Raw genomic sequence first — 26,789 nt, 5'->3', positions numbered from 1 at the left:
CCTGAGAGCTGCAGGGCCAAAAATAGATTGGGGCGGGGGTTCAGAGCTTTCATCCTGCAGTGAGGCCGGGCTGTCTGGCGCTTAACTCCCAGTGCGGCCAAGACGAGAGCTGAAGCCACGGTGCTGTGCCTTTGATCACTCGTGGCTTGCTTGGCTCCTCTGAGGAGAGTGGAGGCAACTGTATATTGAGTGTCTTTACTGCCATCCTCTTGTAAGACAATGGAATTGGCTCTTATTCTCCAGTAGGTGCGGGCAAGGGATCCTGGTGATTTGCATGCGCCCACCCTGGGAAGTGTCTGTCTGTAGGACAGCATGGAGGGCTCCATAGAGTGGCTGGGACTGCACTGGCTTGGGGGGGGGCGGGGTTGCTCCTACTGGCACGCATCTCTCAAAAGGGCAGCGTTCACTGGGGCAGGATAGGCAGAGGGGGAAATGGCGGCCGTTCCCGTGAAAGGTGAGAACATCACCACCACCACCACCCCAAACAAGCAGCGTGTAACCCTGGAGGCAGCGTTCTGTGGGCATTCCAGCCAGGAATAGAACCCAGGATTCCTGGCTCCCGTTCCTTGCTCTGCCCTTGCCGAGAGCAGGAAATAATGCTGGCTTTTCGCTGAAGTTAGTGGATGAGTCCTTTGCGCCCAGAACTTAACGCTTTCAAAGATGGGTAGCTGGTTGTGGTCTACCCCAGGTGCTAACCCCTCTCTACGACGGGCACTAAGCAGTGTTTAAGTCCTAATTGCTAAAGCTTGTTAGAAGGAAAACCACCTTTTCTTAGGCCCTGTCTTCACAGCCAGGAAATGTTGGTTATCTCGCTATAAAAACACACATGCTAGTTAGCTTGCTGTAAAATCCTAGGGGAGGCAAGACACAGAAGTTTTTACCGCAATGTAGCCAGGTGAGGTCAATGCTATCCCCTGCACCCGTGGTTGAGTCACCTGGCTGCATCGCAGTTAAAAACTAACGGACTTGTCACCACTAGGGTTACGTCTACAGGACGGAGATTACCCTGGCATAGCTAGGTGGCTGTAGCTATACCAGCATAGCCCCCTGGTGTAGATGCAGCCTGCCGCAACGGAAGGGGGGTTTTCAGTCACTGTGGTAACACCACCCCGACTTACAGAAAACTACCCTGTCTTAGCTAGTTACCCAAACACCTTTTGGGGCAGTGAAGATGTAGCCATATGTGTTTACACAAGGCCTCTAGCTCTCTGCCCTTTGGGACGATACAGTTAACATGGGTGTGCCTCAGTTTCTCCATGGGATGATGCATTACTTTCACTAGAGTTTGTGAAGTTTAATGATCCAAGCTTTGGTTCTCTGCGGGAAAAGGAGCTGCGGGTGTGAAGTGTATTAATGCTGCATTAAAAATAGCATTCATACATCCAGCTGTCTGCTAACAAGCCCAGACCACCTTATTCCCAGTGTGTCCACTGCTCAGCCCCAGCCTCTGGGCAATTCACATTCTTTCCTAGGGGAAATAAAGTGGGGAAAGTGCTATGCCTGGGATTGCATTCCTTTAGTGCTACCCATGAAACTCTGCAGCCCACGAGGGAAATGATTGATTGCAGCGCCATGCTCCTTTTGCGCACATCCACCCCAACCCATTGCGGCTGCCAGGTAGCACAGAATGAGAATCTGGGGAGCTCAGATACTCTGATACGAGGCTATGGAACAGTGGCACCTGTTTACTCAGCAGATCTGCTTTGGAGCCAGATTTGCTGAGCTCAAGGATAAAAATATTTGTTAGTCCTGCCGAGCTAGCTGGAGGCTGTTCCCACCTGTACATCACCAACAGTGCTGTGAGGTTCCAAGCAGGGCTTCCATAGGTGGTGGTGCCATTCAAAAGTCATAAGTCAGGTTTTAAAAAAAGAGAAAAATCCTGATTTTTCTTTTTTAAAAAACAAAAAGACAAAAACAAAAAACCAAACTTTGGGTTCTTTTTCTTTGCTTCCTGGCTGTGTGGGGTGGTTTGTTTTTTGTTTTTTAAGGAAAGCTGAAATTTCAACATCCAGCTCCAGAAGCTGGGGCTTGGAGGAAACCACCAAATACTGTATTGTGAGACGTGCCATAAAATCACGAGAGTTGGCAACACTGCGGGGACACTCAGGGAATAATCTGAAGGTGATAGGGCTGCCCCACTGTTTCTAGAGAGGCAATCTCTTGCCTCTAAGGCTATGATTACACTATAGACCTTTACAGTGGTGCAGCTGTGCCCCTGTAAGGTCTCCTGGGTAATCGCTCTGCACTGACCGACAAAAGTGCTCGTGTAGCTATGGCCTACGCAAGGTTGCATGCAAATTTATAAAGTGACTGAGCCCTAAACCTGCCGGGCAGAGTTTCTGGGGATAGTAGCAGATGCTGAGTGCAACAGCAAGAAGTCACAAGCCGGGTGATTCTAACCATCCAGGAAAGGGCAATTATTGCCCTGAAACAGGACTGAGAGGCTGCACGGTTGCTTTCCTGGCATGGAATTTATAGAAGAAATAAGGGAAACAGCTAGTGTCAAGGTTCCTCCCCCACTCTGAACTCTAGGGTACAGATGTGGGGACCTGCATGAAAAACCTCCTAAGCTTATCTTTACCAGCTTAGGTCTAAACTTCCCCAAGGTACAAAATATTCCACCCGTTGTCCTTGGACTGGCCGCTACCACCACCAAACTAATACTGGTTACTGGGGAACAGCTGTTTGGACACGTCTTTCCCCCCAAAATACTTCCCAAAACCCTACACCTCACTTCCTGGACAAGGTTTGGTAAAAAGCCTCACCAATTTGCCTAGGTGACTACAGACCCAGACCCTTCGATCTTAAGAACAATGAACAATCCTCCCAACACTTGCACCCCCCCCTTTCCTGGGAAATGTTGGATAAAAAGCCTCACCAATTTGCATAGGTGACCACAGACCCAAACCCTTGGATCTGAGAACAATGAAAAAGCATTCAGTCTTCTTACAAGGAGACTTTTAATAAAAATAGAAGTAAATAGAAATAAAGAAATCCCCCCTGTAAAATCAGGATGGTAGATATCTTACAGGGTAATTAGATTCAAAAACATAAAGAACCCCTCTAGGCAAAACCTTAAGTTACAAAAAAGATACACAGACAGAAATAGTTATTCTATTCAGCACAATTCTTTTCTCAGCCATTTAAAGAAATCATAATCTAACACATACCTAGCTAGATTACTTACTAAAAGTTCTAAGACTCCATTCCTGTTCTGTCCCTGGCAAGAGCAGCCTACAGACAGACACAGACCCTTTGTTTCTCTCCCTCCTCCCAGCTTTTGAAAGTATCTTGTCTCCTCATTGGTCATTTTGGTCAGGTACCAGCGAGGTTACCTTTAGCTTCTTAACCTTTTACAGGTGAGAGGAGCTTTCCCCTGGCCAAGAGGGATTTCAAAGGGGTTTACCCTTCCCTTTATATTTATGACAGCTAGACAAAGTCATTTTTACAAGGCTCTGGAAGTGTGTGTGATCTCACCTGCAGCCACGCTCAAAGCTTCAGCTGCGCTCAGAGTTTTGAAGCAATCTCATAAAGATGCAGCACAATCTCTGGATAAAATCCTGGTTGCCCAGCTGTTTCTGAAGGCCTTCAGCCTCTGTTACAGGTGTTGATGCAGAAGGAGGGCAGAACCCAGCTCTTAGGTCCCAGGTTGGGTCTGTGACACTAGCAGAAAGAGGGGGAAATACTATATTATTTGGGGGGGGGGGGGAGGTGAGTTCTCTGGCCTGTGTTACAGAGGAGGTCAGACTAGATGATCACAAGGGCCCTTTCGGGCTGGGGAGTCTATGAATCTACTTGCAAGCAGGGCACATTTGAGCTGGAGTAGCTGGAATCTAAAGATATGTGAGCTTTAGTCTCCTCTCTATGAGTAACTGCTTTAAACTTTTTTGGGGGGGGGGGCGGGTGATGAATGGGACAGCTGCGTTGAGTATCTTGCTGCTGGCAATGGCTGATACATAGTTCTTTGCAGGAATGGACTCATTCCTCTGCTTTTTCTCCTCATGTGCTTCCCATACACACATGAGCAACTCCTAATGAACCACGAAGCCTGATGACACATTTAATGTTAAATTCTGCCTTCAGCCAAAAGCATGCACTTCGGCGGATGTTGCATGGGTGTAACTGAGAGCCTTTAGCTGACTGTTTCTGTGAAAGCGATCATTGGTCACTAATCTCTTCATTACTCTTTGGCTCTTGCATTCCATGTCTGTCATTGGAGCGTAACAAAGTTATTCAGAGGCCAAATTCCGCAGTCCCAATGGGGTGCTCTCGTCTTACAGACTTCATGGGGAATGGCACTGTGGCAATACGGAAGTAGGATTTCGAGAGATGGTTGAAATTTCTTGATCAAAACAACTTTTTGTTGATAGAAAAATAGCTTTACAGACTAAAAAAAATTTTTTGGTGAATTTTTTATTGTAGGATTTTTTTAAATGTATGTTGGGGGGGGGAACCTATTTTCCCCCCTCCCCCCATTTTCAGTGAAAAAACATTTCATGTTTTGAGTCTCATTTTCAGTTTTAAAAGATTGGTTTTCAAACACACACCGATCTCTTTTTCACAAACCGTTCTCTTTCAGCATCTGGTTTTAGTTGAATAAACATTTTTTGTGAGCGGTTTTGAAAAATATTATAATTTTTCCTGTGGCGTTTTGTTTCAACCAATGGTAACTGAGTGTGTAAAGCTAATCTGTGAGACAGTGGCAATTCTGGGAATAGAACCTGGCACTTCTACTTGCACGGCCTTGCTCTGTCTGCTAGATACACTTCCATAAACAAAACAAGCCTTTTGTGCTTAACGGTGCTGGTGAAGTTCAGATGCCTAGAGCATGTTGAGGGATCCATTCACAAGCACACTCTCCCTAAATTTACCTCGTCACCAGATTGAGGTGAAACTGGTTTGTGGGTTTTCTTTCACAGTCAAAAACCCTAATCGCTTCCTGTTCAGTCCTTTCACAACTCTGCTTTAGAGATGAGGTGTGTCAGTCTGGTGCTCTGGTATTGCTCTGAGTGAAGCTCAGCCAGGCCTCTGGTCCAGTGTGGTTCCCTGCTCAGGGCACACTTTCACTAGAGCGAGAAGCCTGCTTAGCTTTGGCCCTTCCTGGGTCCACCTCCGGAGCATGCAGCACCCCTGTTCACACCGTGGGCTCCCATCTACCTGGATGGGACGCCTGGGGAAGCCTTGCATGTCCCTAAAGAGCCATGCACCCCAACTTTGCAGTCAGCAGACTCTTAGCCAGCTTTGTAAAACAGTAAGTTTATTAGTCGAGAGGAACCCAGCGTAGAACAGATAGTGTTCGCACAGAAATCAGGAAGTTTTAGGAAAGTCCATCTTCAAGGAGGGGGGCATCCAGAGCTCAGGGCCCTGGGGGGGGGGGGGGCCTGAGTCCCAAACCAGCAGACTGACTCACTTCCAGCTGCCTGGCCTCAGTTACGCCCCCCCCCCCCCTTGTGCGTCCATCCTTTGTCTCTTTCCTTTTGCTTTGTTCTCCAACACTTCTGGCTGCTTCTTGCAGAGGAGGGGGCCTGGCCATCAGTCGCCAGGCTACAGTGTAAAAAGAACCAGGAGTACTTGTGGCACCTTAGAGACTAACAGATTTATTTGGGCATCAGAGTGTCTGTCATTCTTTGGCCACAGTCGGCAGTCACACCTGCCCTCTAGGGGTCCCTGCAACAATCACACACCCTTATCCTACCACCTAGATGCTTGAGTGATACATAGGGGAAACTGAGACACACACACACAGTATTCAGAGAAAACATTAAGAACATTCCCACTTCGTCACGGTAGGTCAGTACAGTTCTCTGGGATTATATTGCCTTTAAAGGAAAAAGAACAAATAAGGTGACAATAAGTAATGTCAAGTATCAGGGGGCAGCCGTGTTAATCTGTATCCACAAAAGCAACTAGGAGTCTGGTGGCACCTTAAAGACTAACAGATTTATTTGGGCATAAGCTTTCGTGGGTAAAACACCACTTCTTCAGATGCAAGTGGTGTTTTACCCACGAAAGCTTATGCCCAAATAAATCTGTTAGTCTTTAAGGTGCCACCAGACTCCTAGTTGTTAATAAGTATTTAAGAACCACCTATAATGCAGTTGTGGCTGAACTGTGGCTTGTGAGCCACATGCGGCTCTTGTACAGTTAAAATGCAGCTCCCAGAGCCTCCCCCCTGTTTGCCCCCCCCACCATTCTCCACCTTACAAGACTGGGCAGGGGGAATGGGGGCTTCTGCCCGGTGGCAAGATGGTGGCAGGACTAGGGGCTTTAGCCTAGCAGAGGGGGAAGGGGCATCAGGGCAGAAGGCCCACACCCCGGCAGGCGCCACCCCACAGGGCAGGTTGTGCTCTCAAACTGCTGAAGATTATTATGTGCAGTTCGGAGATCAGTAAATTTGGCTGTTCCTGCTATAATGTGTCTATTGAGGTCAACTTGTATCGGGCGGTTCTCACTTTCTTGACCTCGTTCCCTTTTCCCTTCCCAAAAGGACTGATGAGGAAAATCAAAGCGATCTATTGTAATATCGCCGTGATGCAGTCATATACAGTAAAGTGCTTTCATTCTGCTTCAGGCACCAGCCCCTGAGTCATACTGTGTAGCGGTGTACTATTGCTTAGGTGGCAGATAAAGTCAGCTTTCTATTTAATTAGATTTGCCATAACCTCATGCTGTTCAATCTCAGGAAGCATGGCTTCAGGAAACACTCCGGGCTTCGTTTAAAGTCACACAAGCAGGATGCTTTAAATCTAGGCCTGACGCCTAGGTAGAGTGCATGATTCTAAGGAGTGGTAGGAGAGAAAACAGCACAATAAAGACAATGGATTTCAAGAAGGCAGACTTTAGCAAACTCAGGGAGTTGGTAGGAAAGATCCCATGGGAAGCGAGTCTAAGAGGAAAAACAATTGACAGTTGGCAGTTTTTCAGAGACCTTATTAAGGGAACAAGAGCAAACTATCCCACCGCATACAAAAGATAAGAAGTATGGCAAGAGACCATCCTGGCTTAACCAGGAGATTTTTCAATGATCTGAAACTCAAAAGAGTCCATCAAAAAGTTAAAAGAAAAGGAGTACTAGTGGCACCTTAGAGACTAGGCACTGCATTTAGCCGTATGGAGCGGAAATCTATAAATTGGTTAGTCTCTAAGGTGCCCTTAGTACTCCTTTTCTTTTTGAGAATACAGACTAACACAGCTGCTACTCTAAAACCTGTCATTCAAAAAGTTGTAATTTGACCTAGTTTCCAAGGATGAATATAAACAAACATGTGTATGTAGGGACAAAATTAGAAAGGCCAAGGCACATATGAGATTAAACTAGCTAGAGACATAACGGGTAACAAGACAACGTTCTATAAATATGTTAGAAAGGAAGACCAAGGGCAGGGTGGGCCCATTACTAAGGGCCGGGGTGGGGGGGGGAACAATAACAAAGTATTGGAAATGGCAGAAATGTTAAATGACTCTCTTTTTGTTTCAGTTTCAGTTTAAAAAGGTTAGTAGTGCTTGGACGTCCAAGCACTGTGAACGCCAGTGATAACGAGGTAGGATCAGAGGCTAAAACAGGGGAAGAGCAAGTTAAAAATTACTTAGACAAGTTTAGATGTCTTCAGGTGACCAGGGCCTGACGAAATGCATCCTAGAATACTCAAGTTGCTGACTGAGGTGGTATGAGCCATTAGCAATTGGCTTTGAAAAGTCATGAAAGACGGGAGAGATACTAGAGGACTAGAAAAGGAGAAATATAGTGCTCATCTATAGAAAGGGAAATAAGGGCAACCCCGGGGTTATTACAGACCAGTCAGCTTAATTTAAGTATGTGGAAAGATAGTTAAGCAATCAATCTGCAAACACCTAGAAGATAATAAGGTGATAAGTAATAGTCAGCATGGATTTATCAAGAACAGCTTTGTCAAGTGTCAAATCAACCTGATAGCTTTCTTTGACAGGGTAACGAGCCTTGTGGATGGGGGGAAGCAGTAGATGTGGTATATCTTGACTTTATTAAAGCTTTTGATACTGTTTCACATGATCTTCTCATAAACAAGCTAGGGAAATGCAACCTAGATGGAGCTACTATAAGGTGGGTGCAAAACTGGTTGGAAAACTGTTCCCAGAGAATAGTTATCAGTGATTGACAGTCATGCTAAAAGCACATGTCGAGTGTGGTCCCACAGGGATTGGTTCTGGTTCTGTTCAATATCTTCATCAATGATTTAGATAATGGCATAGAGAGTACACTTATAAAGTTTGCGGACAATACCAAGCTGGGAGGGGTTGCAAGTGCTTTGGAGGGTAGGATTATAATTCAAAATGATCTGGACAAACTGGAGAAACGGTCTGAAGTAAATTGGATGAAATTCAATAAGGACAAATGCAAAGTGTTAGCTACGAAGTAGAGTAATCTATTGCACACTTACAAAATGGGAAATGACTGCCTAGGAAGGAGTACTGCAGAAAGGGATCTGGAGGTCATAATGGATCACAAGCCAAATAAGTCAACAGTGTAACACTGTTGCCCAAAAAGAAAAAAAGCCCATTCTAGGGTTTATTAGCAGGAGTGTTATAAGCATGACACGAGGGGTAATTCTTCTGCTCTACTCCGCGCTGATTAGGCCTCAGCTGGAATATTGTGTCCAGTTCTGGGTGCCACATTTCAGGAAAGATGTGGATAAATTTGAGAAAGTCCAGAGAAGAGCAACAAAAATGATTAGGGGTCTAGAACACATGACCTGTGAGGGAACATTGAGAAAACTGGGTTTGTTTAGTCTGGAGAAGAGAAGACCGAGGAGGGACATACCTTTTCAAGTACATAAAAGGTTGTTACAAGGAGGAGGGAGAAATTGTTCTCCTTAACCTCTGAGGAAAGGACAAGAAGCAATGGGCTTAAATTGCAGGAAGGGAGGTTTAGGTTGGACATTAGGAAAAACTTCCTAACAACTGTCAGGGTGGTTAAGCACTGGAATAAATTACCCAGGGAGGTTGTGGAATCTCTGTCATTGCAGATTTTTAAGAGCAGGTTGGACAAACCCCTGTCAGGGACAGTCTAGATAATACTTAGTCCTGTCATGAGTGCAGGGAACTGGACTAGATGACCTCTCGAGGTCCCTTCCAGTCCTATGATTCTGTGACAGACTAGATAAAATCCCTCGCTGGGGGTGTAATCTCATTGGAGCCAGTGTTACACTAAGGATGGATTTGGCCAGTATTTGCAATTCCCCTGATTGTGCCTAGCTGTGGCATATACAGCAAAGCAACTGAGACTGCCTTCTGTAGGCTGCATCTAAGGTAGTCAGACCTCTGAACCGGTCGAGTAGGTGCTTCCTGTGAACATCCTGGGACTCCTGCCTTGCCTCTAATCTAAAATCAGTTGCTGAGGCTGAAAATACTTGTCTTGGGCAGTGTGGGCTGGAAACAACCCCAGAAGCCAAATTCTTCTACTAGATAAGGGCAGGCAACTCTCTCCGATTCCAAGTATGAATTGTCTCAACAGCACAATGGGGCCACGATTGCTATTGGCACTGCCGTGACACTAATAAAGTGCAAATCTGAGAGCAGACCGTTTACCCAGGGTAGGAGATCCCTGTTGGTCGTGCTGCCTGACTCCTGGGTTTCACTGAATGGTACAAATCGACCTCCCCATCTGTGCTCCTTGCCTACCAATCTGACCTCCGATCCCCTTGCTTAGTTTTGCCAGAGCTAAGAACTCCGCTCCAGATTCCTGGAGCAGCTGAATGCCAGTCAGACCATTCTTCTGTGAGGTGGGCTTACGAGACCATCAGAATAGGTCACATGCAGCCGAAGCCAAACTGGACACCAGGCCTCTAAGGGTTGGAGGGTCTCCTTGCATTAGCTGGTGCCACCTAGTTTTCTGTGCAACAATCCCCTCTTGTCTGAGTCTCTAGCCTCTGCCAAGCCTGCCTGCAAATTCAGAACGGTTGAGGAGTAAACACCTGATGAGCAGAATTTCTGGGGACAGTAGCAGAGGCTGAGCTAATGCTCTAAAGCGAGAGGTCGAAAGCCACGTGACTCTAACCATCCAGGAAAGTGCAGTTACCGTTCTGAGATGGGACTGAGAGGCAGCACCGTCACTTTCCTGTGGTGAAACTTAGAGGTGAAATAAGGGAAGTGGCTCTCCTTCGGGCATCTTTCCAAGGCGCTGGAAGTGTATGACCTTGCTAGCGGCCAATCACAGCGCATCAGCTGCGCTCAGCATTCTGAAGCAAACCTCATCAAGATGCAGTGAAATCTTGGCCCTGTTGAAGTCAATGGCAAAACTCACATTGACTTTGAGTGGGGCCAGGATTTCACCCTGTATTTCTAGCCTATGTTGTCCACTTGCAATGATGCCAGCTGGCTTCTGTCCCCTGCTTGTGCCTACTTTGCCCCTGGCTCCAATCCTAAAATCCTCTGATGCTCCAGAGCACTCTCTAAAGCAACACACATGCCCAGGATGTACTGCTAGCAATGAAATAATGCCTTGTAATGTTGTGTTTGACAGATGGATTCACCAACAACCGAATCAATCATATTAAACAAGTGCAGGTCTCTGGGCATTTAATTGCGGGCTCTGTAGACACAATTAACGTCTAATGCATCATCCTTTAAAATCGTTCTAAGGCCAGGCTCGCTTTAACTGCATCAAGCTCCTTGCACATCAGTCAGTGTGGAAGTCCTTGCTGGCGGCTTTGGAAACTAGACGTGAGGCTTAGTACATGGCTTTCTAAAGCAGCCTCTCCCTGCAGGAGACTTTGTAGGAGAAATTTCTGAACTGGCAAGGAAAACCAGGCATCTGCCTGTCAAACCGAACAGCTTTCCTCTGTGCCATGTCTCTCTTCTTCCCTGCCCATTTTGATGTGGGAGGTTTTCTGTTATACAAGGCCTGATAAGAATGGGGAACTGTAACTACCCAGATATGTCAGAAAAGAGAGGCAGCCTTTAAATATAGGACCAATCTGTAAATCTAGCACTGCTGCTGTAAGTGGGCACAGATCCACTGAGGCTGACAGTTGTGGCCACTGGTGATTTTCCAACTTAGGTTCCAGGGCTGCCGTACATCACCGGCAACCCTTCCAGACTCTGCTGCGTGGCACAGACCCAAAGGCGAGGGGACGTGCGCTGTCAGAGGAAGCCTGTCTGGTTGTGGGTTTCTTTCCTTTAACTAACCACAGGTTTCTAAGTCTTCTTGTTGGCTCCCTGTAATTTGCAGGGATCAGCAAGCTTGTGTGTGCTGGAGGCAAATCCGGGTTTGTAATGGGGGTGCCAAGGCGCATCCGTCCTGCTGGATACTGAACTAGCCACAGAGGAAGGCTGACTCGCCAGTGACCCTCCTGTTCCTTGTCCCATCAGGTTCGTTCCGTGGCTCGTTGCAGTCGTCAGCCCTCAGGATGAAGAGGAACTTGGTCTGCTGGGCGCTCGTCGTCTTCCTCGCAGTGAGTACAATGTAATCCTGCGCTCGTTCTGGTCTGCACGGCCTGGGCCGGCTGCACCCCATCGAGCACAAGCGTGGGGCAATGGTGTAAAGCTGTGGCTGCACGTGCACGGGTATCCCCCAGGCCGTGGAGAGCGGGGGCGAGGGGGCGAGTCGTTTGTAGCCGAGAGTCAGGCAGGCTGCGCGGGAGACAGCTCTTGTGTTGGCCAGGGTGGGGCTGGGTGAAGAGGCAAAGAGGAAGCTGGTGTTAGCGGATGGCTCGGGGGGCAGGGGGAGAAGAGGCTGGGGTAAGCCGATGGAGGAGACTAAAAACCCAGGCAATCGAGCAAGAGTGACAGTAAAACCAAGCTGAAGCGTGCCTCAGCACCCCACACAGCGTCACACGCTCTGCTGTCTGCTTTCCCAGCCTGAAGCCACCCGGACGGGCCCCTGCCACCACACAGAGCCCTGCTGAAGTCAACTGGGCTGTATGCAGGCACCCGAGGCCACCCACGCCGATCTGACAGCAGGCTCTGGGCTTCTGACTGTATGATCTCAGGGCAGGGAGCTCTTCTTTACCCAGAGTTCTCCTCCTCTTTGCCACCTTCCAGCCTCTGGGCTCCCTCTGGGCAACCTAGCCACATTGTCTTTTTCAGCAGTGTCCTAACTCTGCTTGCATCATACCAAGTCCCCCAGATCCACCGCTCCTGCCCCAGAGCCGAAGGGGTTGTGGTCACGCCCACCCGCTGCCCGTCGCCTCTCTTGGAGGCACGCGACACCCCGGTTCCCTTATCAATACTCTTGTGGTAGCGTGATTATAAATGAGTGTTTGATGCTTATCGCGTGACTGCTCTGACAAGGCTGGTTCTGAAGCGACTGCATGGATGCCCTGCGTGAGTGGAGACCTCCCTGCCCTGGCTGTGAAGCTGGTTCGGAGACCCTCTGCTAAGAGAGAATGGTCGGGGTCTAGCAGGCTGTGCTTCTGTAATAGGCCTTCAGCCTCCCTCATGCCCTCCCCAACCCCAGCCTCCTCTTACTGAATACTGGACAATGCTAGAAAAGGTCACACTGGAGCATCTGAGGACTGAGACTTTTACCTCTGGCTGCAGAAAAGCAGCAGGGGTGTGGGGGTGGGGACGCAGGAGAAACGAGGCTAAAATAGTCTGCTCTGGCTGCCCCTCGAGACTGCCCAAAATAAGACTCTGCCTCTTGCGTCCTTATGGTGAAGCCTGGCAGGGCTGGGAAGGAGGCTTGTGCGGGGCCAGTGGTGCTGAGGGAGAATTGCATGGATCCCCTGGCAGTGTGGGTTTTTTAAGGCATGCTGCAGGACAGGAAGGCCTGGAAAGGAGAGAGATGAGAGAAGCAGCCCCCTGCAGCATGGTTACGGGGAGTGTGCGTGGAGTCCCCTGTAACCACCTCCTCGACCCCTGTGCCCGATTTGCTGCCTGGGCACAGGAGCTGGCGGGGTTCGGTCTGGACTAGGGGGGCTGGAGCTGGATGACCCTGGGGAGGAGGCAATGCCGAGGAGCGTGCATGGGGCTGGGGTGGGAGAGGAGGCAATGCCGAGGAGCGTGCATGTGGCAGCTGCTGGTGCGAGGGGCGCCCCTCCTTGTCTGGCTATCGCAGCCTGTCTGGGTGCTGCAGGAGCCGTGCTGTGGGAGAGCGCTGTGCTCAGGCTGATGGGCCGGAAGGAGGGCTGCGATGTGGGGGGGGCTGGGTGTTTTGGTTGAGAGGGAAATAACAGGCATTCTGTGTCAGAAGTCAAAGGGTTAATCCCCCTCTCTCCCCACACAAACACACCCTCCCCCTGCCTTGCTGCTTTAAATACACAGCAGGGGAGGCCTGGAAAAGCAGGGAGCTGCCATCCTGGGCACCAGAAGGCTGTGCTCCCAGGTCTGTCCTGGCCCGAGAGCCCTTCTCCCTGAGCTCATCTCCCCATCCATTAGAGACGCAGAGGCAGAGCTGGGCATCGGGTTTGCTGCAATATCTAGAAATCGATCTGGCGGCTCCAACTCGATCCCTTTAAAAGCTGTGGACGCAGGGTCCCATTGGCTGGCCTCTCCACTCAGACTCATCTGCCCTGCGGAGCTGCTGAGGGGCGGGAGGGGGTGGCCATTACCCTGGTTATGGCTGGCCTGCTGCCCCAAGGAGAATCCTGTGGAGGCAGTGGAAGTGCCGAGGGGAATTCCTGACTGCCCTGTGCCCTTTGCCTGTCCCTGATTACCCTGGCTGGGAAGTGTTGGCCTTGGGCAAATGCAAAGCGTTAGGTCAGAGCTGAGCTGCGCTGGCTGATAAGTAGCTGGTCGTGGCTGTTGTGGTAAGAGAACAGGTACCCCAAATCTGCCCTGCTGGTGGGGATGGTTTCGTGGCTTGCTGCTCCGTGTCCTCCGGTGCTGGGACATGTTGCGGACAGCAGAGCCCAGGGTGCTCCACTTGAGAACAGATGCAGTTCCCCATCTCACTGCTGCAACGTGCTATTCCCATCCTCCGTTACGCTGCCGGAGAAGGCAGCATCCAGAGGATTAAAACAGAGATCAGGGCTAGGGTTTGGGTTTCAGAGGTGTGATTTCCTCAGCCCAGATAGTAGCCATTCTATGAAATCACCTGACCTCTGCTCAGACCAGGCCAGTAGGGCCCACCCAGCTTTGGAACCGACCCAAGAACAGGGGTTCAGATGAGAAGATCTGGGCTTGCCCCATTCTTTCCTCCCTTGGCTACACTAACCTGGCTCTCCGCAAGACCTTCCTGGTGAGGATCTCAGAGCACTTTGCAAACTGACAAAATTAGTTGTTACCCAATGACTCCCTGGCTGCTTCATGAGCTGCTGGGTGGAGACAGAGGCTGTGGTTTTGACCTTTTATAGCTTAGTACCCAAGATGCGCGAGAGACCATTTCTCTTGCCCGTGCAGCTGTGATCAATACAGTATGCTCCAGTTGGAGCACCTATATAAGGGAGTTGCTGGCAGGGCATCCTCCTTGCAGCCTTCTGAGTTCGGAAATTCACTCCGTATCTTTGATGTTCCAGAGCCCATACTTAAAGGGGCATTACAATTTTATTTTTTTAATTGGCTTTACATCCTTTTTGGCTTCTTTATGTGGGATAAAAAAGGCCTGACAGTCTGCATAGTTTTCTTCCCCCTACGTGGTTAATATATTTTTAACCAAAAACACTTTGTCTAGTTTGGTTGGAGGATCTCTTGGAGGTTTATGGAATGTCTATGAGTGCTTAGAACACCATTCTTTTAATTAAGGTGCATTTTTAACAAAGACTTCTTTTCTCCAAAGATTCTGCTAGTCATTTGGAATTCAGTAGGTGTAACCAACAGCACATTTACCATCGTCATGACTAAAATGCCCTTCGCTTTCAGTCTCAGGAGATGTTAGCGCTGAATTAGTTTTTCCCACTTGCCATAGTTTTCTAGAGTAGAGAAGACCTGAATTTCCTGTTTTGCTTTTGTTTTAAGCAAAGAAACACAGGCAAAGAAACTGAATGGAAATCCTTTCAGGCCACCTTCAGAGGTTTGTAAAGAAGCCAAAAAGGGCTTCAAAGCCAATTTTGTTCTGTTCTGCATTACCTTTAACTCTCTTTTCAGAGGTGTTTGGGTGCAAGCAAAGTTTAGGTGAGGGGACCGTTGAAAGGCTTAATAGATAATTTTACGGGCAGGTGGGGCGGTACTTTGTGAATGGTCAGTTATGTGTACTGCATTAATTATTTAACAAATTTCTGATGATGTAAAGTGCCCGTCATAGCTTCTGGACACTGAAGTAATAGGAATGCATCCGATGAAGGGAGCTGTAGCTCATGAAAGCTTATGCTCACATAAATTTGTTAGTTTCTGAGGTGCCACAAGTACTCCTTTTCTTTTTGCAGATACAGACTAACACGGCTGCTACTCTGAAAACTGTATAAACTGAAATAATTCTATAAAACACTTTATTAATAAAGACCTAACTCATATGTAATGCTTTCCTTCAGCAGATCTCGAAACGCTTTACAGAGGCCATCAGTGTCATTATCACCCATTTTACAGATGGGGAAACTGAGGCATCAAGCAGCAAAGTGACTTGCCCAAGGTCACCCAGTAGTAGAGCCAGGAATAAAATCCAGATCTCCCTGAGCCCCAGACCTGTGCTCTATCCACTGGACCACACTGCCTCTCTGTAAAAGCCACGCCACTTCTTTGACTTGTGATCTGCCAATTAGCCTGTGTATGATGCAACATGTGCATTCCTCAGTACTGTAGAGTCTTATGACATTTTATTTATACGCTCCCAGTTTCTATTTAGAACTCTTCTTCATGGGACTGGACTCTTTCTGTGTGTGTGTAATACACTCACAACTCAACTTTGTTTAGCCTCTTCCAGTTCATGCAGGCTTCGTCATTTCAGCTCTGTTGTGCAGTGAGGCCCCACTTTGAGATCAGAGATAGAACCTCGTTCCTAGCTTGTTAGAGTGTGGATACATCACAGGTGAAACATTCAGCCTTCAAAGAGCGTGGAGCTCACCAAAATCTTTTCGTCCATTCTTTTCCCAATGAAAAAAGACTTTTTTGGAAGAAAACCAAACTTTTGAGAGTTTTCATTGTTTTCCTCAAACGCTGTCATGCAATCCTTTGACACCTCCTCTCTCTCCCACTTCCCTCCCACCCCGAAACAAAAGTTTCCCTTTTAACTCAGACATTTATTTCCCTTCAGTTTGGGGGAATTCCTCCCTTTTCTTTCCTCCTTCCTTTTTCTTCAGTGGAAGAAAGGGGGCATGGAACAGGAGTGAGGGAAGGAAAAAAGGGGTGAAGGAAAGCCAAAGAAATGAACTGAAACAAATCTATGAATCTATTTTTGTTTGGTCAAAAAACTCCCTAGGAAAAAAGTTTTGTTCGACATCTTTCCTGGGACATGGTCACTACTTGAGCATGTTTGCGATGTGGGCTGAGGGCAATCTGGGAGGGCTGCCGTTTGCTGTCCCTTGTAGCTGTCCCCACCAAGCCTGCTATTGGCGGACGCAATGAGTGAGCAGCGGGCTAATGAACGGTGCCTGTCCTGGTGCCCTGTGCCCCTGCTGAAGGTGCTGCTGACCAGAGAAGGCACAGAGTTGCCAACGTGCGAGCTGTTTGCCCAGGGACAATGCTCTCTGCCTACACCAGTGCCGCGGCTGGCCGTAGCGCTACTGGCATTCAGGGAGCTGGATCTGCGGTAGTGGGGGAGAACACAGCTGGAGAACATGAAAGGAGCAGGTGACTAGGGCAGCTTCTTGGAGAAACACAGGGCCAAGCAAATGCCTACGAGCCCAGGCTAGGTGAGCGCTGTGTCCCAAGGCTCCCACCTGCTGATCCAGGTCTGGGCGGTGGTTTCCTACGTGACCAGCACCGTGCTGGGGCTTGGAAAGAGCCTCTGCCCCGCTTTTGTGCCAGTAAATAGCCTAAAGCTTTCTTGGTGCTTTGTTTGCTTGTGCAGGGGTTGCCTGGCAGCACTTTTATCTGGTACTGTGGCTGGGAGGGGGAGCAGGCAGGTGGAGGGATTGTTCCTGCCTCGCCCCAGGGCTGTCAGGGACTCCAGCTGGCTCCAGCTCTTCTCCTCTCTGCTTCCCCAGAGGTGGCTGTAGCTACCACATCCCATCTGCAGGGAGCGGGACAGGAGCCTGCCTAAGGATTAGCTTGTGGGAGGCAAGTAACCCTCACCCTGACTTGCTTGGCTCCCTACTCACAGGGTGACACATGCTGCTTATAACCTACCTCAACCAAAATGCTTGGGTCTAATGAGCATTGCTTTGGCCCTTTGGCTCGGATGCAAGTCAGAATCGGAGCTGTCAGAGCAGCTGGGCCCTCCCTGTTCAGCTCTCGGGGCTGGAGGCTGCCGGGGTTAGTAAAGTTCCTCCTGGAACCCTACGAGCCCAGCCACTATGCAGCAGAATCAGGCCCAGCTCTGGGGGCAGGGGGGGAGCAAAGAGCCGATCCCAGCTGTGTGTGACGCCTGTGAAATCAGCCCTGGATGTTACGTAGGCTGTATGCAATGAAGTTGAAGCCATGTCATTCGCAGGATGTTGTGATCCTGAGGGAATTCTGCACCTACAAATGATGCGCACAATATTTTAAAATTCTGCAAAATTTTATTTGTCAATGAATAAATGTGGCTCGAGCGTGGCAGAGGGGAGCACAGGCCACTGGCTGCAATGAGGTGGAAGATCACCCTGAAGCCTCTACCTCCCCCAGTACAGGGACTCGGCAGTGAAGCTGCACCTGACCCTGACGCAGTGCAAGGGCCGGGCCTGCCCCAGAAACACTTTGGGGTCCTGCCCCTCTGCACCAGGTGTGGCTGGGCAGGTTCAGCCCAGCAGGATCCAAGTGTGGAGGGGCTTGGTGTGGGGGGTGAGGTTTCTGTGTGGGGCAATCTGGGTGTGGGCAGCTCAGTGGGAGATCTGGATGCATGGAGGATTGTTGGGGGGGCGGTTCTGGGTGCAGGGACAATGGGGCTCAGCATGGGGGGGTCTGGGTGTGGGGAGATGGGGCTTGGTGCTGGGGGCTCATCGGAGGGGTCCAGGTGTAGGGGGTAGGGCTTGTCAGGGTGAGGGTTTGATGGGCCTACTCAATGGGGGAGCCTTAGCTGCTGCTGAGAGGATGCCGCATGCTGAGCTCCCGCTCTCCCCCGCCCCATGATTCCCCTATTCCCCTTTCTTCTCCATGCTCACTGCCTCTTCCCCCCCCCACCCCCCGACCTCCCTTACCTAGCCCCACCGTGGGTACACAGAAAACAGGAAGGCTCCCAGCACGCAGAAGGGAGCACAAATGGCACTAGGACCCAGGAGGCAGCATCCAGCTGCAGAGTCAGCGGAGCTGAGACACAAACTCCTTCAGCTGGGCAGCTCTGCACTTGTGGAAATGCGGGGGCAGGGGGGGAGTGGCACATAGCCCCGTGTGCCCCCCCCCCATGCCTTGCCTCTGCGGGGAGACGGCTCCCCAAAAACTTCACCCAGGGTCGTCTTCCCCTCCCCACCCCTTGCGCAGCTTTCTTTGGCTTCCCTGCCGTTTTCTGCGGGGAAGCACAGGAATTCTGCGGGGGGCGCAGTCACGCAGAAAACCAAAGTAATGTTAGAGAGACACAGTGGGTGGGGCTATGTCTTTTCACTGGACCAGCTTCTGTTGTCCTGTTGTACAGCCTGAGGATCAGCTCCGTCTGGCTCGAGAGCTTGGTCTCTCTCACCGTCCGAAGTTGGTCAAATAAAAGAAATCCCCTCCCCGGCCTTGTCTCTCTGGGTGTTGCATGGTGCCGTTGCTGCCATGCTGCCTGAGCACCCTTGGGGCGGCACCCTGGCGGCGATCGAGGGTGATGGGGCTGTTGGGGGGTTTTGGCTGGCCCTTTCCCGTTATGAAAAGAAAGGGGATGGGATGAAGAAAAATCAGGACCCTGAGACTGGCAGTCCCCGGGGCCAATGGGGAGAAGCCAACACTCCAGGTCAGCCCGATTGACCGGGCAGGCAGGCCAATGAGGGAGCCGAGGGCCTGTCGTCCGTGTGAGTTGGAGCTGCCTGAGGCAGAGTAGGGCTGGGCAGAGTTAAGGGGAGAGTAGCAGCAACCAAAGGCAGAGCAGCCAGGAGCTGGGGCAGCGCAGACCAGCCACGCCAACAGGGAGCCAGGGCTGAGCTCCAGCAGGGGACTGCTGGGCCAGAGCCAGGACAGCAGCGTTGTGAGCAGCTGGGGAGAGCGAGGGCAGTTCTGGGCAAAGGGCCCAGTGCAGGTAGATGTCGCCAGACAAGAGGCCTTGCACGCTGGACTCTGAGTGGGAGCTGTGACCCGCAACGGGGGAAAGGGGAGACCAGTACTCAGGAGAAGGGTCCCTGCTCCCTGGAGCTGAGGGCGCATGACCACCACCAGATCTGGTGTCTGACCCGTGGTATCAGTACAGCACAGCCAGGGCCTGGGACCAGGGGTCGGCAATGTGTCCGTACACGGACACAAGTCCACGGTAAAAAATATTAGGTCCGTGAGGAACGCTCACGGGTAGCTCCCTGTCCCCACTGTTGCTGGCAGAGGCGCGGCCAGGTGCCTCTGAACGATGCCTCCGTCCCCCCCTCCCCAAGTGCTGACTCTGCAGTTCCCAGCCCATTGGCAGGGAACCGCGGCCAATGGGAGCTGCAGGGGTGGCGCCTGCGGCCATGGCAGCACGCAGAACCACCTGGTCGTGCCTCCACATAGGAGCTGGAGAGGAGACATGCCGCTGCTTCTGGGAGCTGCTTGAGGTAAGCTCTGCACAGAGCGCACGCACATGCCCCACCCCCTTGCCCCAGCCATGATCCCCCTCCGAAGCCCGGCCCGGCCCAGCCCAGCCCGGAGCCTCCTCCTGCACCCCGAGCTGGAGTCCTTACACACACACACACCCCGAATTCCAACCCTCTGCTCCATCCCAGAGCCCCCTCCCACACCTTGAACCCCTCATTTATGGTCCCACCTCGGAACCCGCAGCCTCAGCTCAGAGCCCCCTCCCGCTCCCCGCCAATGTCCGTCACTAAGTCCGGTATTTTTGTCAAGTGTCCGTCCCGCAACATGGTGATGCTGACCCCTGCCTGGGACGTGTGAGGGGCTGGCTGTGAACTTCCCTTACATTGCCAGAGACAGCTGGTTGTGATGGTCCCTGTGCCCACAGGGCGGAGCCCCTGTTCCTCTGACCTTTTCCCCCTGTCTTTCTTACAGTTGCTGTTTAATAAATTGTAATTGGTTTGAACTTAATGTAGTGATCAGTGGGTCAGGGAAGTGGCCGGTGTGGAGAAAGTGCCTGGGAGTGGGGACACCCAAGCCCCAGTCCTAGATTGGGGATTGAGCCCCCCCCCCCCCAGAAATCGTGAGACCAGGCTTGTTGGGGTTACAAGGACTCTGCCACATGGCAGGGAGGAAAGGGAGCCCTCGAGGTCAGGCAGGCCTCTGGGTAAAGGGAGTGGGAGCGAGGACTCAGATCCTTTCGCTAGCCAATCCCAACCGGGGTAGTGCAGAGGCCAGGAAAGTGCCCCACAGGAGCGGGACCGTTTCCCCCCTGAGCTAAGGAAGCAGGTGGAGCCGGGCTGGCTCTTGTCTCCCAGTTGTGCTTCTGGGAAGGGGTTGGAGGCTGTGTATCTGGGGCACTGTTTGCGTTGCTTTTGCGAGCCTGCTGCAGGACAGTGTGCTACTGATCCCCGCCCCGGGGGTGGGGGTGGGGGGTTGTTTGGTTTGTTTTTTTAAGGGAGAGACTTGTCCCAATGGAATCCTGCCCAGGAGAGGCTGAGGGCTGAGCTGGCAGGCTGGAGCTGCTCAGATACCAGGGTGATGGGCCTGGCCAAGCCGGCTCTTCTGCAGCGTGGGGGCAGGTCCATCAGCCCCTCCGAATGCACTGGGCTCACCTGCCTGCCCTGAAGGCGAAGCTGCTGCTCATGTTCTCTGTGGAGGTCACAGGCTTGGGGGCACCCGTCCTGCCTGGGTCCATGTCGTCCAGCTAACTGTCCTCCCCCTCCAGAAATTATTTGTGGCAAGTGAGATGCCCTGCAAGCGAGTCTGATGAAGCAACCTGGGGCCCACGTCTGTACCTGGTGGGCATCAAGCTGCCCTGGAGATGTAAACCACTCCCAAAGGGAAGCAGGGGGAGCTTCCTCTCTCGAGACCCTTCCTATAAGGGTGGGTGTCATGTAGGGGGAACCCCTGCCCAGCCTGGAGGTGGGAAAGGGACTAGCAATGACTTGCCTGGACTCTTCCCCCTCCAGCTGCTGCTAGCTCCTCCCGTCCTGGAGGGCAGAAAATGCTCCAGGAGACTCTCTGGATGAGGGCCTGGGGGGACCTCAGAGGACCCTGGTGAGAGAGCCTCCTCCCAGTGCCCGGCGGGGCTCGGCTGTTCCGGTGCGAGGCTGGTCCCCACGGTCTCTGAGCCCAGGGAGAAGGGGCGGGAGCGACAGCGCTCCCCGATTCCCATCACTTGCTTCTCTCTTTTCAGCTGTTGAGCCGGCCCCGGGCCTGGGCGCTGGTGTGCGGGGAGCAGGAGTACTGGACCGTGGAGCGGGACTGTGCCCCCTGTGTGGAGTGTCCCCCTGGGGAGGAGCCCGATAGGGTAAGCCATTCTGCCTGCTACTTAGCAAGGGGCTGCTTGGCAGCAGTTTGAGCAGAAGTATTGCCCAGGGGTGGGATGGGGGTGTCTGTCCTCCCTGGCCCTTGGCGCAATCAGGAAGTGAATGGCTCCGCACATTGCCCTGGGAGGGCGGGGTGGGGATGGGAGGTTAAAGCCCTTTCGCTGATTCAAACCCAGCCCAGTACAAACCAGGAGTCGGTGACGGGTGGCCTCTGTGCGGTGGGCCGCTGGTGGACTTCAGTCCCAGTTAGCGCTGGTCGGCAGCCTGAGCAGAGAGGCTGTGGGTGGAACGGGCCATGGGGACTGAGCTCTCCCTGCAGCTCAGAGAGGAGGCCCGTTGGCGCAGAGAGGAGCTTGCTGCGCTGCGTCCCAGTGCCATGGGGCGGCCAGCAGTGCCAGCTCCTTTCCTGACTCCCTCTCCGTTTGCTCTCCTGTAGAAGTGCGGCTCTGGGCAAGGCCTAGGTGTGACCTGTCGAGCCTGCTCTCCGGGCACCTTCTCAGCCAGCAACGGCACGGCACCCTGCTTGCCTCAGACCCTCTGTGAGGCCAGGAAGAGGGTCCGCACCAGCCCCGGGACAGCTGCAGCAGACAGCCAGTGTGGAGGCTGCATGCCAGGGTAACTTGCTTTTGTGGCTTGTCCTGGTGTGGGCAGTGCAGTGGCAGCTGGGGCCCTCTTTGGGGGGACGGGGGAGTCTGGCCCGTACACAGAGCTGGGTGGCATCTGCAAAATGAGGGTCCTGATTCAAGCCGGCCTCCCAGCGGGTAGTCATGTGTAAGGACTTCAAAGCGCTACATTGGACAGGGCCCAAATCCCACAATTTTTGTGGATCTGGCTCTGAGCCGTTGGTTCATTAGGGCCCTTCTGCAGGGTGTTATTACTAGAGCGAAGACCAGCTAGCAGGGCTGGTGTAGCCCTGTCGAGTGGGAACGCTTCCAGCTGCCCAGCAACCTACATGCACCATGGAGAGCAAAAATCCAAGCTGCGGAGCAGGAAGGCGGTTGCCTGTGAGTGTTCTCATGAGTCACTAGAAGGCAGTTGGCTCCTCCAAGCCAGTATCCTTCAGGCAAGAGGGAGGAGAGAAACTCCCCAGTTTAGTCACCTCTCTTGCTCTGGGCTACTGACTAGCTCCATAGTGGGTGAGTCTGGCCAGTGCAAACCCAGTGAGTCAACGGCAGTGGGTGAAAGAGATTTGGAGAAGGGGTGATGAACATATATCTTCCTTTCCCTGTTGGGGGAAACTGTCTTGTGCTTTGCTCCGAAAATGCTCTCCAAGCACTGTATAAATGAGCGAGAGATGGCTTTGCCCCACTGCTGAAATGCAGCCACTTCTGGAGAGGAACGTGGCAGATGCTTAGCAGTGCAGAGTAGGAAAGAAAGTGAATCGCTTGTGGAGTGCAGGGAACGTAACCTGCTTCCACTGTAGTCAGGCTTTGTCCGAGCTGGAATTGGTAGCAGCTGCCCCCGCCCACTGAGAATGCCTTTGAGCTGTTTAACTGCCAGCCGTGGTCTCAATCTGCGTTCGGCCCTTTGCTAACCTCTCTTTGCTCTTGGCAGGTTTTACAGCCCTGAAGGAGAGACGGACCCAACAGCTGAATGCCTGCTGTGCTCCTCTGCTCCCAAAGGCGTGCCGGGCTGCCCAGGTTAGTGTAAACAGCGAGAGGGGAACGGACACCACAGCTGTCACGCTCAAAGAACTCGTGTCCAGGGGCGGAAGGGTGGGGCTTCCCTGGTGGGGCATAGGAGTTTGTCGGGGCCAAAAGGGAGGACAGTCTTCTTTTGGGAGCTTCTGCTGCCCATTGAGACTGTCTCTATGCAGTTCAGGGAGACAGGATTCGAATCGCTACCTGCATGGCCAATCCTCTGCCTTGCCGGACCTGTGAAGGGGGGGACACCATGGCTGGCACAACCTGCAAGGGGAACTGACGTAGAGGCGGATTTAGTTAGTGGGGCTGGTAACTATAATAATGGTTAAAACTCATAATTGCATGCACCACGTGTGCCTGGTCACGTGGATTGCCTGTTTGTACCACCCAAGCCCACTTTGCGTGCGCAGTCAGGTTCACGCACCACGTATCTGCCCAGTTGCATCCCAGGCATGTGAGTGCCACCCACGTCGACCAGGGCCACACCTTCCAGGTGCTCGGTGGTGAGCTAGCTAGCTAGACAGCCCTTGCAGGAGGGTGTGGGGATATCACCGCAGTGCAAGCTCCTCTCTGGGGGGCAGTCCCTCCCCACCCATGCTGAGATTGCCGCGTTCAGATCTGGGGGTGTGCGGGGTGCATTGCGGGGGGTCACGTGGAGCTGGATGGAAGGAAACAAACCCTGTCTGTAAAGTTTCAGAGTAGCAGCCGTGTTAATCTGTATCCGCAAAAAGAAAAGGAGGACTTGTGGCACCTTAGAGACTAACCAATTTATTTGAGCGTAAGCTTTCATGTGATCACCCAGGGCAGCCCTTCTGCTGCAGGCCGCGCAATCGCTGACCCAGCAGCTAAGTTCCCTCTAAGCTGCATGGCCACCGCAGGGGCCTGGAGAAGAGAGAGGTGGGGGGTGGGCGTGGAGCAAGTTGGGGCGTGGCAGCGGGGAGAGGCGCCTCTCCCCTGGCCCTAGCTCTGGAGCTGCGGCGGCGGGAAGAGGCGCTGCAGCTCCGGCCTCACCCTAGCCCTCAAATCCCTCATCCCTGGCCTCACCCCAACCCTCTGCCCCAGCCCTGAGCCCCATCCCGCACCCCAAGCCCCTCAGCCCCACCCCCGCCACACATCACCTCCATATTGGTGCACGTAACAAATTTAATTCTGCACATGGATGTAAAAAATTAGAGGGAGCATTGGCCCAGCAGGCGCAGCTGGAGATGGTGGGAGTCCGACAAGGGGGCAAACAGGCTATCGAGCTGAGCTCCCTGCCAGTGCAGCAGAACCGATAACTAGCAGTGTGAGGATAAGCAGGTCTCAGACACCCAAGTGGGTCCAGCCCAGAGCCCCAGGCACCCATCCGGACAGGAGACCAGTACTATATGGACTGTAATATCTTTCTCTGCCTGTCTAGCAGAGACCAGGTGTGCTGCCAGGAAAGGAGAATGCCCACGATCTCCTGGAGAAGCAGGGAGCCTCCTTTAGGGGCAGAGGACCACGTGTCCCGCCCTCTCTCGGGCAGAAGGGACAGTTCTTGGGTGGGGAGAAGAGCCACACAGCCAGACTAAGGAGCTATTTCACCCCCCCCTGCTCTGGGAAACAAGGAAAGTGACCCCCCACGATCAGTGAAAAGGGAAGCGCTGAGGATTTTTAAAGAGCAGGACAAAAGAGTGTGTGAAACCTAAACCAGCGCTGAGGTGGGATCCCCCCAAGAGCCAGAGCGGTGCAAGTGTGGATCCCCACCGATCCCGGATGTGGTCTGCTGGTCCTGGCGAGCAGCTTGTTTGTTGGCAACTCGGGTAGAAAAGGCCCAGCCTCTTGGCTCTGAGTATTACCTGGCATCTGGGGATGGCAGGGACTCAAGCGTGCTCTCAGTCGCTCAGTTTGACTTGCACGTTCTTTGAGCTATTTCAGTCCCACGGTGATTTACGCCTCCACAGTAATGTATTTATCAAGCACTCTTTGTGCCAACGCTTCATTAAAGCACTTGGGTGAGTGCAATGCAGAATTCGCTCAAGGAGACACTGCCTCAAATCCAGTTGTTCTTCTGCAGAGCTCCTGTGCCAGGCTGTCCTGATGGACGCGTGAAGGGGCGGGATTGGAGCCTCGCTTTAAGTGCAGATCTCCACCTGCAGAGTCGCCGCCGACACCTCAGGAGTTACAGAGAAAGAGCTGCTTAGGCGAGGCGTTGTCTCGTGTTCAGAGTTTGCACAGTGCCTAGCCCAGCGAAGCCCTGGCCTCTAGGCGCTGTTGTAATACAAACAGCGTGTTGAAGCAAGAGACCCCTGCAATGCAGCTGCTTCTAGGGCACAGCGCCTCAGCTGCTGTCACAGTGCATAGCAGCACCATTGCGGGAGACAGGGAAGGGGGGGACACCATGGCTGACACAACCTGCAAGGGGAATTGACGTAGAGGCGGATTTAGTTAGTGGGGCTGGTAACTATAATAATGGTTAAAACTCATAATTGCATGCACCACGTGTGCCTGGTCACGTGGATTGCCTGTTTGTACCACCCAAGCCCACTTTGCGTGCGCAGTCAAGTTCACGGACCACATATCTGCCCAGTTGCATCCCAGGCATGTGAGTGCCACCCACGTCGACCAGGGCCACACCTTCCAGGTGCTCGGTGGTGAGCTAGCTAGCTAGACAGCCCTTGCAGGAGGGTGTGGGGATATCACCGCAGTGCAAGCTCCTCTCTGGGGGGCAGTCCCTCCCCACCCATGCTGAGATTGCCGCGTTCAGATCTGGGGGTGTGCGGGGTGCATTGCGGGGGGTCACGTGGAGCTGGATGGAAGGAAACAAACCCTGTCTGTAAAGTTTCAGAGTAGCAGCCGTGTTAATCTGTATCCGCAAAAAATGGCACCTTAGAGACTAACCAATTTATTTGAGCGTAAGCTTTCATGAGCTACAGCTAACTTCATCTAGTGAGCTGTAGCTCACGAAAGCTTACGCTCAAATAAATTTGTTCGTCTCTAAGGTGCCACAAGTTCTCCTTTTCTTTTTGTCTGCAAAGTGTGATTCACGTGTGGACTCACCTGGGGCCAGGCTAGCCTGAAACTCCCGGAGGCACTGGTTTGGATCCCAGCAGAGCCCTGCAGTGGGTTAGGCCTGTAACAACCTAGATCCTGAATGGTCACAAAAGCTCCCAGGGCCACAAGAGTAGAACACTTGGCCCCTTGTCCTTGCCCACAGTGTCTAGGACCTAGTTGGAAACCTGACTCACCCCTACAGGCTATCCATCCACCCTCAGCGTGGAGGATGGTGAAGCCAGGGCGCTGCTGCCATATGCATAGGAGGGCTGGGGGTGGGGCTTCTGTAGCCAAGTAAGTGCTTTGAAGAGGCCCTGGCTAAGGGAACTGGATGGAAAGAGTGGGGGGATGGCCCGGTGGGGATTCCTCTGCCTACCTGCCACAGCCCAGCCAGTTCAGATGTGTGGTCTGATCCTGGCGTCCCTTTGGAACGGTCTCCCCAAGGACGGGAGTGGAGGTGTGTCTGAACAGGTTCCCAAGCCATGAACGGATCCCCCTTCTGCTCACTCCAAGTGGGAGGCAGGAGGGCGGATGTGCATTTTGGAGGAGAACTGGCCCACGCCTTTTTATGGTTTGGGATCTCTTCTCCCCTGTCCTGCTGGAATGGAGCTAGCAGGAGCTGCTTTCCCATCCTTCCACTGGTGCC

The 26,789-nt window shown here is 52.3% G+C and overlaps 1 protein-coding gene across 2 annotated transcripts in view; it reads left to right on the top strand.

Moving 5' to 3' along the window:
* Window positions 1-26,789, top strand: part of RELT (RELT TNF receptor) — an 81,541-nt gene that overhangs the window by 32,644 nt on the left and 22,108 nt on the right. For both annotated transcript variants that reach the window (XM_084617974.1, XM_084617973.1), the window contains exons 2-5: window positions 11,347-11,429; window positions 21,353-21,466; window positions 21,922-22,100; window positions 23,040-23,125. In XM_084617974.1, coding sequence (XP_084474100.1) covers window positions 11,385-11,429; window positions 21,353-21,466; window positions 21,922-22,100; window positions 23,040-23,125 — 424 coding nt within the window. In that variant the 5' untranslated portion in view covers window positions 11,347-11,384. The remainder of the gene's footprint in view (window positions 1-11,346; window positions 11,430-21,352; window positions 21,467-21,921; window positions 22,101-23,039; window positions 23,126-26,789) is intronic.

The sequence above is a fragment of the Lepidochelys olivacea genome (genome assembly GCF_965140295.1).
Source record: "Lepidochelys olivacea isolate rLepOli2 genome assembly, chromosome: 1".
Taxonomy (NCBI): domain Eukaryota; kingdom Metazoa; phylum Chordata; order Testudines; family Cheloniidae; genus Lepidochelys; species Lepidochelys olivacea.
Note: the sequence above shows the minus strand (reverse complement) of the source record. Positions and strands in the feature narration are given on the sequence as shown.